The 13,599-nt window shown below is 55.4% G+C and overlaps 1 protein-coding gene across 1 annotated transcript in view; it reads right to left on the bottom strand.

Moving 5' to 3' along the window:
* Window positions 1–13,599, bottom strand: part of ZCCHC2 (zinc finger CCHC-type containing 2) — a 56,110-nt gene that overhangs the window by 29,508 nt on the left and 13,003 nt on the right. Inside the window, 7 exon segments of the mRNA XM_038770297.1 lie at window positions 5,798–6,443; window positions 6,541–6,743; window positions 6,811–7,004; window positions 7,129–7,290; window positions 7,384–7,692; window positions 9,744–9,781; window positions 10,201–10,334. Coding sequence (XP_038626225.1) covers window positions 5,798–6,443; window positions 6,541–6,743; window positions 6,811–7,004; window positions 7,129–7,290; window positions 7,384–7,692; window positions 9,744–9,781; window positions 10,201–10,334 — 1,686 coding nt within the window.

Genomic DNA, 13,599 nt, shown 5'->3' with positions numbered 1-13,599 from the left:
CAAAGGTCATGGGTTCTATATCCCCCTCCCTCCCTCTCCATCCCCCCCATCTTACCTCCTTCCCTTCCCCACAGCACCTGTATATATGTATGTTTGTACATATTTATTACTCTATTTATCTTACTTGTACATATCTATTCATTTTATTTTGTTAGTATGTTTGGTTTTGTTCTCTGTCTTCCCCATCTAGACTGTGAGCCCGCTGTTGGGTAGGGACTGTCTCTATGTGTTGCCGACTTGTACTTCCCAAGCGCTTAGTACAGTGCTCTGCACACAGTAAGCGCTCAATACAATTGATTGATTGATTGTAACCCTGGCTCTGCCGTTTGTCAGCTGTGTGACTTTGGGCGAGTCACTTCCCTTCTCCGTGCCTCAGTTCCCTCATCTCTAGAATGGGGACGAAGTCTGTAAGCCCCATGTGGGACAACCTGATCACCCCGTATCCACTCCGGCGCTCTGCACATAGAAAGAGCTTAACAAATGCCATCGTTATTATTATCATCTGTAAGATGGGGACTGAGACTGTGAGCCCCGGGTGGGGTGGCGACCATGTCCAACCCGATCTGCCTGTACCCTCCCCGGCGCCTGGTACGTAGTAAGCGCTTAACTGCCACCACAACGATCATTACAGAGAAGCAGCGTGGCTCGGTGGAAAGAGCCCGGGCTTTGGAGTCAGAGGTCATGGGTTCAAACCCCAGCTCCGCCAATTTTTTTTTGATGGCATTTATTAAGCACTTACTATGTGCAAAGCACTGTTCTAAGCGCTGGGGAGGTTACAAGGTGGTCAGGTTGTCCCACGTGGGGCTCACAGTCTTAATCCCCATTTTACAGATGAGGTAACTGAGGCCCAGAGAAGCTAAGTGACTTGCCCAAAGTCCCACAGCTGACAAGTGGTGGGGCCGGGATTTGAACCCATCAATCAATCAATCAATCGTATTTATTGAGCGCTTACTGTGTGCAGAGCACTGTACTAAGCGCTTGGGAAGTACAAGTTGGCAACATATAGAGACAGTCCCTACACAACAGTGGGCTCACAGTCTAAAAGGGGGAGACAGAGAACAAAACCAAACATACTAACAAAATAAAATAGAATAGATATGTACAGGTAAAATAAATAAATAAATAAATAGAGTAATAAATATGTACAAACATATATACAGGTGCCCATGACCTCTGACTCCAAAGCCCAGGCTCTTTCCCACTGAGCCACGCTGCTTCATTTGTCAACTGTCAGCTGTGTGACTTTGGGCAAGTCACTTTGCTTCTCTGTGCCTCGGTTCCACTGAGTAGCGTGGCTCAGTGGAAAGAGCTCGGGCTTTGGAGTCAGAGGTCATGGGTTCAAATCCCGACTCCGCCACTTGTCAGCTGTGTGACTTTGGGCAAGTCGCTTAACTTCTCTGTGTCTCAGTTACTTCATCTATAAAATGGGGATTAGAACTGTGAGCCCCCCCCCGGGGACAACCTGATCACCTTGTAACCTCCCCAGTGCTTAGAACAGTGCTTTGCACATAGTAAGCGCTTAATAAATGCCATCATTATTATTACTATTATCTGCAAAATGGGGATTAAGACTGTGAGCCCCACGTGGGACAACCTGATCACCTTGCGGGCTCCCCAGCGCTTAGAACAGTGCTTTGCGCATAGTAAGCGCCTAACAAATACCATTCATCATCATCATCATCAACCGTATTTATTGAGCGCTTACTGTGTGCAAAGCACTGTACTAAGCGCTTGGGAAGTCCAAGTTGGCAACATCTAGAGACGGTCCCTACCCAACAGTGGGCTCACAGTCTAAAAGGGGGAGACAGAGAACAAAACCAAACATACTAACAAAATAAATAGAATGGATGTGTACAAGTAAAATAAACAAATAACTTTGCACATAGTAAGTGCTTAATAAATGCCATTATTATTATTATTATTATTATTATTATCTGCAAAATGGGGATTAAGACTGTGAGCCCCACGTGGGACAACCTGATCGCCTTGCGGGCTCCCCAGCGCTTGGAACAGTGCTTTGCGCATAGTAAGTGCTTAACAAATACCATTCATCATCATCAATCGTATTTATTGAGCGCTTACTGTGTGCACAGCACAGTACTAAGCGCTTGGGAAGTCCCAGTTGGCAACATACAGAGACGGTCCCTACCCAACAGTGGGCTCACAGTCTCAAAGGGGGAGACAGAGAACAAAACCAAACATACTAACAAAATAAAATAAATAGATGTGTACAAGTAAAATAAATAAATAACTTTGCACATAGCAAGCGCTTAATAAATGCCATTATTATTATTACTACTATCTGCAAAATGGGGATGAAGACTGTGAGCCCCACGTGGGCCAACCTGATCGCCTTGCGGGCTCCCCAGCGCTTGGAACAGTGCTATGCACATAGTAAGCGCTTAACAAATACCGTTATTATTATTGTTACTATTATTATTACTGTATATCGGTTGACAACCGGTGGGGGGGGGACGGGGGTCGGGGGCACGAGGGGAGGCCGTGACAGGAAGGGCCTTCCCGCGCCTCATCCTCCTCAGGCCCCCGGGCCCGCCCGCCCGCATCACGTGACGGGGGAGGCCCCGCCGCCATCTTGAGGGGGCCGCGGAGGAGCCCCAGCCCCGCTGGCCAACGGCCTTCGGGCCCAGCGCCCACGTGACCCGAGGCCCGCGCGGCCTGAGGCGGCGGCGGCGGCCCGATCCGGTCCAGTCCGGTCCGGTCCGGTCCGGTCCGGTCCCCCGCTCCCTTCCCATTCCCCTCCCCTCCGGCGGAGGAGGAGGAGGAGGAGGAATGGAGGAGGGAGGGGCGGCCCCAAGAGGGCCACTTAACGCCGCCGCCAACCCTCTCCCGGACGGGAAACGACACAGACCCGGCCCGGGAGGGTGATCAGGTTGTCCCATGTGGGGCTCACAGTCTTAATCCCCATTTTACAGATGAGGTAACTGAGGCCCAGAGAAAAGACTTGCCCAGGATCACACAGCAGACATGTGGTGGAGTCGGAATTCGAACCCATGACCTCTGACTCCAAAGCCCGGAAAGCCCGCTCCATCATCAATCGTATTTATTGAGCGCTTACTATGTGCAGGGCACTGTACTAAGCGCTTGGGAAGTACAAGTTGGCAACATATGGCAAGTGAGCTGCCTGGAATATAAGTTGTCATCTCAGACTGAGGGAATCCGGAATGGGGGGCAGGGATCATAAAAGGCACTTTAAACCCTCTCTCTAAGTACCAGTACACGGTTCTTCACAAATTGTAACAGACACAACAACTGACACTCAACTAGGACACACTCCTATTCCAACCACTTCAGGAAACGTGGAAATGCTCCAATCAATCAATCGTATTTACTGAGCACTTACTGTGTGCAGAGCACTATGCTAAGCGCTTGAGAAGTCCAAGTTGGCAACATCTAGAGACAGTCCCTACCCAACAGTGGGCTCACAGGCTAAAAAAATGGCGTTTATTAAGCACTTACTATGTGCAAAGCTCTGGGGTTGATACAAGGTGATCGGGTTGCCCCGTGTGGGGCTCACGGTCTTAATCCCCATTTTACAGATGAGGTAACTGAGGCCCAGAGAAGTGAAGTGACTTGCCCAAAGTCACCCGGCTGACAATTAGCGAAGCCGGGACTTGAACCCATGACCTCTGACTCCAAAGCCCGGGCTCTTTCCACTGAGCCACGCTGCTTCACCCACAGGCTTGGGCGGCCCACCGGCTGGGCCTAACGGCGGGGTGGCCCACTCTGCCCAGGCCTCCCCCCTGCCCGACACCGAAAATAAAAATAAAAACCAAGTGAAACGCTTGGGCCGTCTCTTCTTGGCTCGGGGGGGGCAGCCAAGGGATGGGGGGAGTGCTCTCCGGCAGGGCATTTCCGTGACAGTCCTGGGAGCGGCTTTACCTAATTTGCCACCTCCACCGAAAGTTAACAAAGTTAAAAGCCTTCTTTCCTTTTATATTACGCCCTTATTCTCAGAATCGGCAATCAATCAATCAATCGTATTTATTGAGCGCTTACTGTGTGCAGAGCACTGTACTAGGTGCTTGGGAAGCACAAGTTGGCAACATATGGCAAGTGAGCTGCCTAGAATATAAGTTGTCATCTCAGACTGAGGGAATCCGGAATGGGGGGCAGGGACCATAAAAGGCACTTTAAACCCTCTCTCTAAGTACCAGTACACGGTTCTTCACAAATTGTAACAGACCCAACAACTGACACTCAACTAGGACGTACTCCTATTCCAACCACGTAAAACAACCACTTCAGGAAGTGTCAGCAATTTTAACTCCTGGACTCGTTACAAATAATAATAATAATGGCATTTATTAAGTGCTTACTATGTGCAAAGCACTGTTCTAAGCGCTGGGGGATACGAGGTGATCAGGTTGTCCCACGTGGGGCTCACAGTCTTAATCCCATTTTACAGATGAGGTAACAGGCACAGAGAAGTTAAGTGGCTTGCCCAAGGCCCCACAGCTGACAAGTGGCGGAGCCGGGATTCGAACCCATGACCTCTGACTCCAAAGCCCGTGCTCTGTCCACTGAGCCACGCTAAATCTTCATCAACTCAAATAGTTTCAGTTTCAGGCCTTTTATGTAAGGATAAGAGAGTCACATCTTTTTCACCTCGATTGGATTAAGTGGCCACACGGACTGAAGAGTGGACTTGGATGAAAAAAACATTACTTTTGTGGGCCAAGGACACCTACGTTCCAATCTGAACGATTCGTTGGGCCCACAGGAGTATCCTGGGTGACTTTTCATCGATTTCCACCCCGTGACGTTCCCATCAACTCCAACAAGTGGCTCATGCGCATCGTGTCACATCCTAGGAAACGGCTTTCCCCCGTAGCAAAGCGTCCACCCATAAAGCGTGGAAGGATTTACCAGCTCCTCTGCTGATTCAGATGCAGCCCTGGCAGTTAATTCGGGACGTGCCCACGGGAAGAACCTCCGTGGGTTGGTCCGGTGTGTAAAAACGGCAGCGTCCCCACATCACCACCTTACGTCTTCTCCGAGGCTACGGATCTCGGGGGCTGCCGGACCTAGAGATCATCATCATCAATCGTATTTATTGAGCGCTTACTATGTGCAGAGCACTGTACTAAGCGCTTACTATGTGCAGAGCACCGTACTAAGCGCTTAGAGATGCCTCGCTTCAACCTGGCGGGCGGTCCTTGACTGTCACCAGGTGCCAAGGCCGGACCTCATGCGAGATGACGGTCACGCTGCTACCAAAAACCCATGGGGGGGTTGGGAGGGGTGGGTACCTGCATCCTTTCAAGCCACACCGGTGAGGACCGGGTGAAGGTTTCAGACCCGAAGGGAGAGCTCGGTTGTTGAGTTCTGCCGCCGTGGCGATGCCCCAGGGGCAGAATCGAGTCAGGCAGCACCATCATCAATCATCAATCGTATTTATTGAGCGCTTACTTTTGTTAGTATGTTTGGTTCTGTTCTCTGTCTCCCCCTTTTAGACTGCGAGCCCACTGCTGGGTAGGGACTGTCTCTAGATGTTGCCAATCTGTCCTTCCCAGGCGCTCAGTCCAGCGCTCCGCACACGGTAAGCGCTCAATAAATACGATCGACGATGACGATAGCAACCAGCAACTAAGCCAGGCGTAACTTCTAGAAGATTCTTCAAGGGAGAGAGGAGGGGATGACGGTAAAAAGACGGGCAGGATGCGCCCGAGGAGAATGGAAAGCAGGGCTTGCGGAGAGGAAGCTCCATCACAGTATCCGGTGACGGAGGCCGGTGAAACGTCGCCGGGGGGGGGCAACGGCGGGGGCTGGGTCTTACCTGGGCCCTGAGCCCGGCCAGGAAGTTGTCCTCGGCCCGGGTGCAGCCCCGGTCTGCGCGGAGGGCGGCCCTGAGCCTGTCCAGGTGGTCCCGCAGGGTGACCCGCTGGTGGAAGGAGAAGGCGGGGTGCAGGGAGGCCATGGTGAACAGCAGCAGCAGCTCCTCCTGGGCGGCGAGGCCCAGGCCGGGGGGCCCGGCGCCCTGCCCGGGGGGCCCGGCGCCCTGCCCGGGGGGCCCGGCGCGGTCGGCCGGTTCTCCGGGGACCGGGCCCGAGTCGGCGCAGCTGCCGAGGACCGAGTCGAGGCGGGGCAGGAGGCGGTGCAGGCGGGCGGCGGCCTCGCGGTTCTCGGAGCCCAGCAGGGCCAGGTAGACGATGAGGCGCGAGCGGACGGCCGGGTCCCGGAAGTCGCCGAGCGGGCCCGGCTCGGCCAGCCCGTTGGCCTTGGCCTCCGAGTCGCGCAGGTAGTGGTAGTCCTTGCGGGCCAGGTCCTCCAGGCAGGAGCCCAGGAACCGCAGCTCCAGCGGGTTGCACAGGTCCAGCAGCCCGCACAGGAACTCCAGGCGCCGCGCCGAGCCCAGCGCCAGCCCGAACCACTCGTACACCCGCTCCTGGTCCCGGAACGACCCGGACCCGGATCCGGATCCGCTCCCGGGCCCGCGGGGGCAGCGGCCGGCCGGGGCCGGGGGAGGGGGGGCGGCGGCGGCGGCGGCGGGGGGGGGAGGGTCCCGGGGCCGGGACCGGCGGCGGGGGCCGGGCGAGGGGGCGCAGCTGCAGGGGGCAGTCCCGCCGGTGCAGCGGCTCCTTCAGGCCCATCCGGCCCTCCTCAGCGCCGCCGCCCTCCGCCGCCGCCAACGCCGCCGCCTGGTCCTGCTCGGCCGCCTCCGGCCGCGGCTCGTCGGGCTGCGCCTGCTGCTTCGGCGGCAGCTTCATCTTCAGCATCCTCGGCTACGGCGGCGCGGACATGCGCGCGGGGCGCGGGGGGGCGCGGGGGGCGCGGGGGCGCGGGCCGGGCCGAGAGGGGCGGGGGCGGGGGCGCGCGCGGAGTAACGGCCGCGCGGGCCCGGCGGGTCAGGGGCAGGAGTAGGAGCAGGGGCAGGCAGGGCAGGCCCCCGAGCCCGCCATCCGGCCCCACGGACGGGCCCGGCACGCCCGGGGAGCGGGGGAGCGGGGGAGCGGGGGAGGGGCGCTGGGCCCGGGAGGGATGCGCTGGGGGGGGGGGCCTAGAGGGAGGGGGAGGGCGGCGGCGGCGGCGGCTTCTTCCTGTGGGCCCCCTCGGGCTTCTCTCCTCCCTCCGGGGCTCGGGCGGCGGGTAGGGCTCCCTCCCACCGACCTAGGGCGGCGGCGGCGGCGGCGGCGGCGGCGGCGGCGGCAGCAGCGACGCGCCCCTCCCCCCCGGTCCCCCGGTGCCCCGCCCGTGGAGCCGGCGAACCCGGGCCGGAGGGCGGGCTCCAAGCCGATTGGTGGAGAGCGCGGCCCACGCGCGCGCCTCCGCCTATCAGCGCCCGCGCCCGGGACCAGGGCGGGGGCGGCCCCTCCCTCCCCGCCCCCCGGCCCCCCGGGGCTCCCGCGGGGCCCTAGTGCCCGCCCCCGGCCAGGGAGGGCCCCGCGCTCAGCCCGGGATGGAGCGGGGGCGGGGGCCGGAGCGGGGGCGGGCTCGTTATGGAAGGAAAGCCGAAAGCCGAAAGCCGAAAGCCGGGGCCGCCACCGCCCCGTCGGGGGCTTTCACGGAAGCCTTCTCCCCGCTGGCCCCCGACTTCTTCGGAGTTGCTCGCCCCGGCCGGGCCCGGCTCCGCGGCCAGCCCCGGCTCCGCGGCCAGCCCCGGGGCGAGGGGCAGAAGGGGAGGGGCGACTGGAGGCGGGTTTTCCGAGCGCTCGCTCCGGGCCGCGGACCGTACTGAGCGCCGCGGTGGAGGCGAGGCCGTCGGGGCGGGCGCGGCCCCTGCCCCTGCCCCGCCTCGGGACGGCGGGGGGCGGGGGGAGGACGGGGGCGGAGGAGGACGGAGAGAGAGCCGAGGGACGGAGCGGGGAGGACACGGGGGGGACAGAGGGAGGGGGAAAGAAGGGGAGAGAGGACAGGAGGGGGGAGGACAGAGGGGAAGAGAGGACAGGGGGAGGGAGGACAGGGGGAAGAGAGGACAGGGGGAGGGAGGACAGGGAGAGAGAACAGAGGAGGAGAGAGGACAGAAGTGGGAGGACAAGGAGAGAGAGACAGGAGAGAGAACAGAGGAGGAGAGAGGACAGAAGAGGGAGGACAGGGAGAGAGGACAGAGGGGGAGGGAGGACAGAAGAGGGAGGACGGGGAAGAGGGACAGAGGGGGAGAGAGGAGGAGGGAGGACGGACAGGGGCAGAGAGGACAGAGGAGGAGAGAACAGAAAAGGAGGGAGGACAGAGGAGGAGAGAACAGGAGGAGGGAAGACGGGGAAGAGGGACAGAGGAGGAGAGAACAGGAGGAGGGAGGACGGGGAAGAGGGACAGAGGAGGAGAGAACAGAGAAGGAGGGAGGACAGAGGAGGAGAGAACAGAGAAGGAGGGAGGACAGAGGAGGAGAGAACAGCAGGAGGGAGAACAGAGGAGGAGAGAACAGGAGGAGGGAGGACGGGGAAGAGGGACAGAGGAGGAGAGAACAGGAGGAGGGAGGACGGGGAAGAGGGACAGAGGAGGAGAGAACAGGAGGAGGGAGGACAGGGAAGAGGGACAGAGGAGGAGAGAACAGAAAAGGAGGGAGGACAGAGGAGGAGAGAACAGCAGGAGGGAGAACAGAGGAGGAGAGAACAGGAGGAGGGAGGACGGGGAAGAGGGACAGAGGAGGAGAGAACAGAGAAGGAGGGAGGACAGAGGAGGAGAGAACAGCAGGAGGGAGAACAGAGGAGGAGAGAACAGGGGGAGAGAGAACAGAGGAGGATGTAGGAGGACAGGAGGAGGAAGGAGCAGGCCGCGAGTGCGCGGTCCCACCAGGAGAGACGGTATCGCAGGCGGCGCCCGGGCGGGCATGCAGCGCCCTGGCTGCCCTGGCTCACCAGGCTGGAGTTAGGGATTCCATAAAGAGGTGACAGGCCTAATATGCCCAAGTCGCAGGATGGTCGGGGGACATTCGCTTAGTCGGCGGGGGCACTATCACCCAGCCCAGCGGGGTCCCAGCGGCTCCCGAACCCGGAGGCAGTCCCTACCCAGCAGTGGGCTCACAGTCTAGAAGGGGGAGTCTAGAAGCTGTCAGCAGTATAGGCCAGCTAACCATCCTTTTTAATATTGTGAGGTCTCGAGGGGTTTGGGACTGTGTTGACTTATTATTCTCGTCTCTGTCCCCAAGGCCTAGCGTGGCGTTCCGGCTCACACCCCGCCAACCCCGAAACTTGTCTAGCTCAGGATCAGGGGTCCAGCCAGCGCTCCTCCCGTTGTCCCCGGCGGAGACAGTTGCGCAGCTCTCGGGCCCGAGGCCAGCCGAGAAGGACGCCAGTCAGTCAGTCGGTCAATCGTCGGTCGATCGTATCTATTGAGCGCTTACTGTGTGTGCAACACCGTACTAAGCGTATGGGAGAGTACAAGACAACAATAAACAGACACGTTCCCTGCCCACGAGGAGCTTACAGTCCAGAGGGGGAGACGGACATTAATAGAAATAAACATCTGACAGAGATGGACATAAGTGGTTGTGGGGCTGGGAAGGGGGGGATGAATAAAGGGAGCAGGTCAGGGTGATGCAGAAGGGAGCGGGAGAAGAGGACTTAGTTAGGGAAGACCTCTTGGAGGAGATAGATATACCTTGGATAAGGCTTTGAAGGGAGGGGAAAGTAAAGGCCGCAGCAGCGAGCCCAGGAGCCCCGCTGCCAAGCAGGGCAGTGTTAGCGGCAGCAGCAGTCCGGCTTTGGGAGCCAGAACAGGGCTGAACCCTCTTGCTCTGGGATGGTGCGGCCCAGGCCTGGGGTTCCCATTGCCACCGCCGCCACCCTCTAACCGCTTGTCCTGGAGTCGTTGGACCAGGCTGCTGGAGGCGGGTGGAGCAGGGAGCCACAGGGAAGGGAACCATCGTGCCCAAGCCGGAGCAGGCAGGGGAAGGCTGGCTGGGCAAATCATCATCATCATCATCAATCGTATTTCTTGAGTGCTTACTGTGTGCAGAGCAGTGTACTAAGTTCTTGGGAAGTACAAGTTGGCAACATATAGGGACAGTCCCTACCCAACAGAGGGCTCACAGTCTAAAAGGGGGAGACAGAGAACAAAGCCAAACATACTAACAAAATAAAATAAATAGAATAGATATGTACAAGTAAAATAAATAAATAGAGTAATATGCAAATGCAAATGAGGGAACCGTAATGGGGTGAGACAAGAATGCTGAGGGGGAGAGTTAGGATTGGGAGACGGTACGATCCCAAGGGCGAGGGTGGGTTGCAACCTTCTCACGGCTCCTCCACGTACCCGGTTGTGCCTCTTGGCGACCCCAGCCTGGGCTGGATGGGGCTGAGCCAGGAATGAACGCCTTTGCTCGTGTTCTCAGAGGGAAGCGGGAGCGCCACCGAGGGAGCCCAGGAGTAGGGCTGAGCGGGGAGGAAATCGATTCACACCACAAATCGTTCGGTCCTCATTATTGCAACTGCAAAACTGAGCGTTTGCTTGTAAACCAGTCAGTTTTGATGTTGGAATGTACGATAGGTGTTCGCTCTATGTGCTCATCGTTCTCTCAGTTTGGCCCATTGTGGTTTGAATATGCCTATATGTCTTCTTGGGTTTAAATCTGTTGTGGAATGTAAACTCCTGGAGAGCAGGGATCAAAGCTACTGGACTTGCATTGTATTGCAATGTGTTGCATTGCATTGCCAGTGCAGTTCAATGCCGGATGCTTCTAAGGGCAAATAAATAGTGGCTTTGCTATGCTAAGGATTCAAATAATAATAATAATCGTAGTATTTGTTAAGTGTTTACTAGGTGCCGAGCACTGTACTAAGCACTGGGAGAGACACAAGCAAATTGGGTTGGACACGGTCCCTGTCCCACAGGGGGCTCACAGTCTCAATCCCTATTTTACAGATGAGGGAACTGAGGCTCAGAGAAGTGAAGTGACTTGCCCAAGGTCACACAGCAGACAAGTGGCGGAGCCAGAATTGGAACTCATGACCTTCTGACCCCCAGGCCCATGGTCTATCCACTAGGCCGTTCTGCTTCCCGCAGCCTGAGAGCTCAGTCTTTGAAATTTGTTAGCTATCCTGGATCACCAAAGCTAGTTACACCATTTAGCTCTCCAACTTCCTCTCCAAATGATCTCAGGGCACAGTCCCTTTCTTATCCCTTCCCTAGAAGCAGTGTGGCCTAGTGGATAGAGCACAGGTCTGGGAGTCGGGAGGACCTGGGTTCTAATCCCGACTCCGCCACTTGTCTGCTAGGTGATCTTGAGCAAGTCACTTAACTTCTCTGTGCCTTGGTGCCCTCACCTGTAAAATGGGGATTAAGGCTGTGAGCCCTGTGTGGGACAGGGACTGTGTCCAACCTGATTAGTTTGTTTCCACCCCCTGCACTTAGAACAGTGCCTGGCACAAAGTAAGCGCTTAACAAATACCACAGTTATTATCGTTATTCCCTGGCACCCACCACCCCTCTTGCATGATATTCGGGTACAGTTTGGTCAGCCCATCTGGCTGTGATAATCTAGGTATTGTGATAAGGCTTGAAAAGATACAACCAAGATAATCGGGGGATGGAGCAGTTTCTGTGCGAGGACAGGCTGTAAAGATTAGGACTCTTCCATCTGGAAAATCGTAAGTTGGGAGGGTACATGAAGGCAACAAAATCGTGAAGCGCATGCAGGGCAAACCCAGAATGAATCCCATAACTTCAAGATGCAGGGCCTCCATTGACTCTCACAGGTCCAAAAGCAATCAATCGTATTTATTGAGTGCTTACTGTGGGGAGGGCACTGTACTACGCACTTGGGAGAGCGCGATGCAACGGAGTCGTTAGACACATTCCCAATTATGGATGTGTAACAATAATAATAATAGCAGTATTTGTTAAGCGCTTTTACTTGTACATATTTACTATTCTATTTATTTTGTTAATGATGTGCATATAGCTTTAATTCTGTTTGTTCTGACAATTTTGACGCCTTTCTACAAGTTTTGTTTTGTTGTCTGTCTCCCCCTTCTAGATTGTGAGCCCGTTTTTGGGTAGGGACCGTCTCTATATGTTGCCAACTTGTACTTCCCAAGAGCATAGTACAGTGCTCTGCACACAGTAAGCACTCAATAAATACGATTGATGATGATGATGATGATCTTCTATCCACTGGGCCATGCTGCTTCTCTGTGTGCTTCTCTCACAGTCTTAATATCGTTCTCCTTCCTACTTAGACTGTGAGCCTCAAGTGGGACAGGTACTGTAGCCGGGCTGGTTAACTTGCATCTACCCCAGTGCTTAGAACAGTGCTTCACACACAGAAAATGATTAACAAATACCGTTATTATTATTATCATTATGAGCTGAGTGTAACCCATTGGATTTCCTGCTGAGCCCCGAGGGGACTGACATTAGATGGGTCCGCAGAGATGCCCAGATCCATCTCTCCTAGTGCCTGGAATTTCATTACCCCGGGAAGTTGTGCAGTAGGTTGAAAGTATCAGGAGGTTCAAGAAGACCCATAAGTGGACCTCAGCTTGAGATGTTACATATTAAGAGAAGCCACCCTTTCGGCCTCGTTAAATTTACACCACATCAGCTACAACTTCACCTGACGGCCAGACAGTCACCAGGGAAGCTTATCTCTTCACATCCATTTTACTTCCAATGAAATAAAAGCTGACTCTCCTCACTGGAGGGGTTCCTCCGATTCGGCGTCAGTACCGTAATGTCGTTCTCTTACACAGTGGAGAATTGATCGAGTCCACAATTCTGAGTAATTCGGGCTACAACAGAATATCCAACCCTGGTTCAGGGACCGGTGGGTGAACTGATACCAAATTTCAATTCGGAAAATTGGAATATAGAAATGGAACGAGCTGACGAGCCAAGCGGGGATAAATCTTAGGACTCAGTTTATTTAAAACGGTCACCCTCGTTTCCCTCCACGGTATTCTGGTCTCGTGAAAATGGGACTGCCCAGGAAGCCGGAGAAAGATGGTGTGAAGGAGATTGAAGAAACTAGGTTAAAGGAAAGAAGGAGGGGAAAAGTGAAAAGCTTAAAGGTGACCAAGAGCCAGATTGAGCAATACAGCACACAGGGCCGAGTCAAAGGGAAGTCAAAAGACAGACCTGGCTTGGAGAAACAGAACTGAAACTGACAGAGGAGAGGGACCTGAAATGAAAGTGAAACTGGGAGGTCAACTCAGAAAGCCGGGCCGGGCCAACAGAATCGAGAATCGGAGCAACAGGCACTAGGAGAGATGGATCTGGGCATCTCTGAGGACCCATCTAATGTCAGTCCCCTCGGGACTCAGCAGGAAATCCAATGGGTTACACTCAGCTCATAATGATAATAATAATAACGGTATTTGTTAATCATTTTCTATGTGTCAAGCACTGTTCTAAGCACTGGGGTAGATGCAAGTTAACCAGCCCGGCTACAGTAAGTACCTGTTCCACTTGGAGCTCACAGTCTAAGTAGGAAGGAGAACGATATTAAGACTGTGAGCCCCATGTGGGACAGGGGCTGTGTCCAAACTGGTTACCTTCTATCTACCCCAGTGCTTAGAACAGTGCTCGGCACATCCTAAGTGCTTAACAAATACCACAGTTATTGTTATTAGTATTATCTATTGAATCCCCATTTTGCATTTGAGGGAACTGAGGCACAGAGTTAAGTGACTTGCACAA

This window comes from Tachyglossus aculeatus, chromosome X3 (assembly GCF_015852505.1).
Source record: "Tachyglossus aculeatus isolate mTacAcu1 chromosome X3, mTacAcu1.pri, whole genome shotgun sequence".
NCBI classification, from domain to species: Eukaryota; Metazoa; Chordata; class Mammalia; order Monotremata; family Tachyglossidae; genus Tachyglossus; species Tachyglossus aculeatus.
Note: the sequence above shows the minus strand (reverse complement) of the source record. Positions and strands in the feature narration are given on the sequence as shown.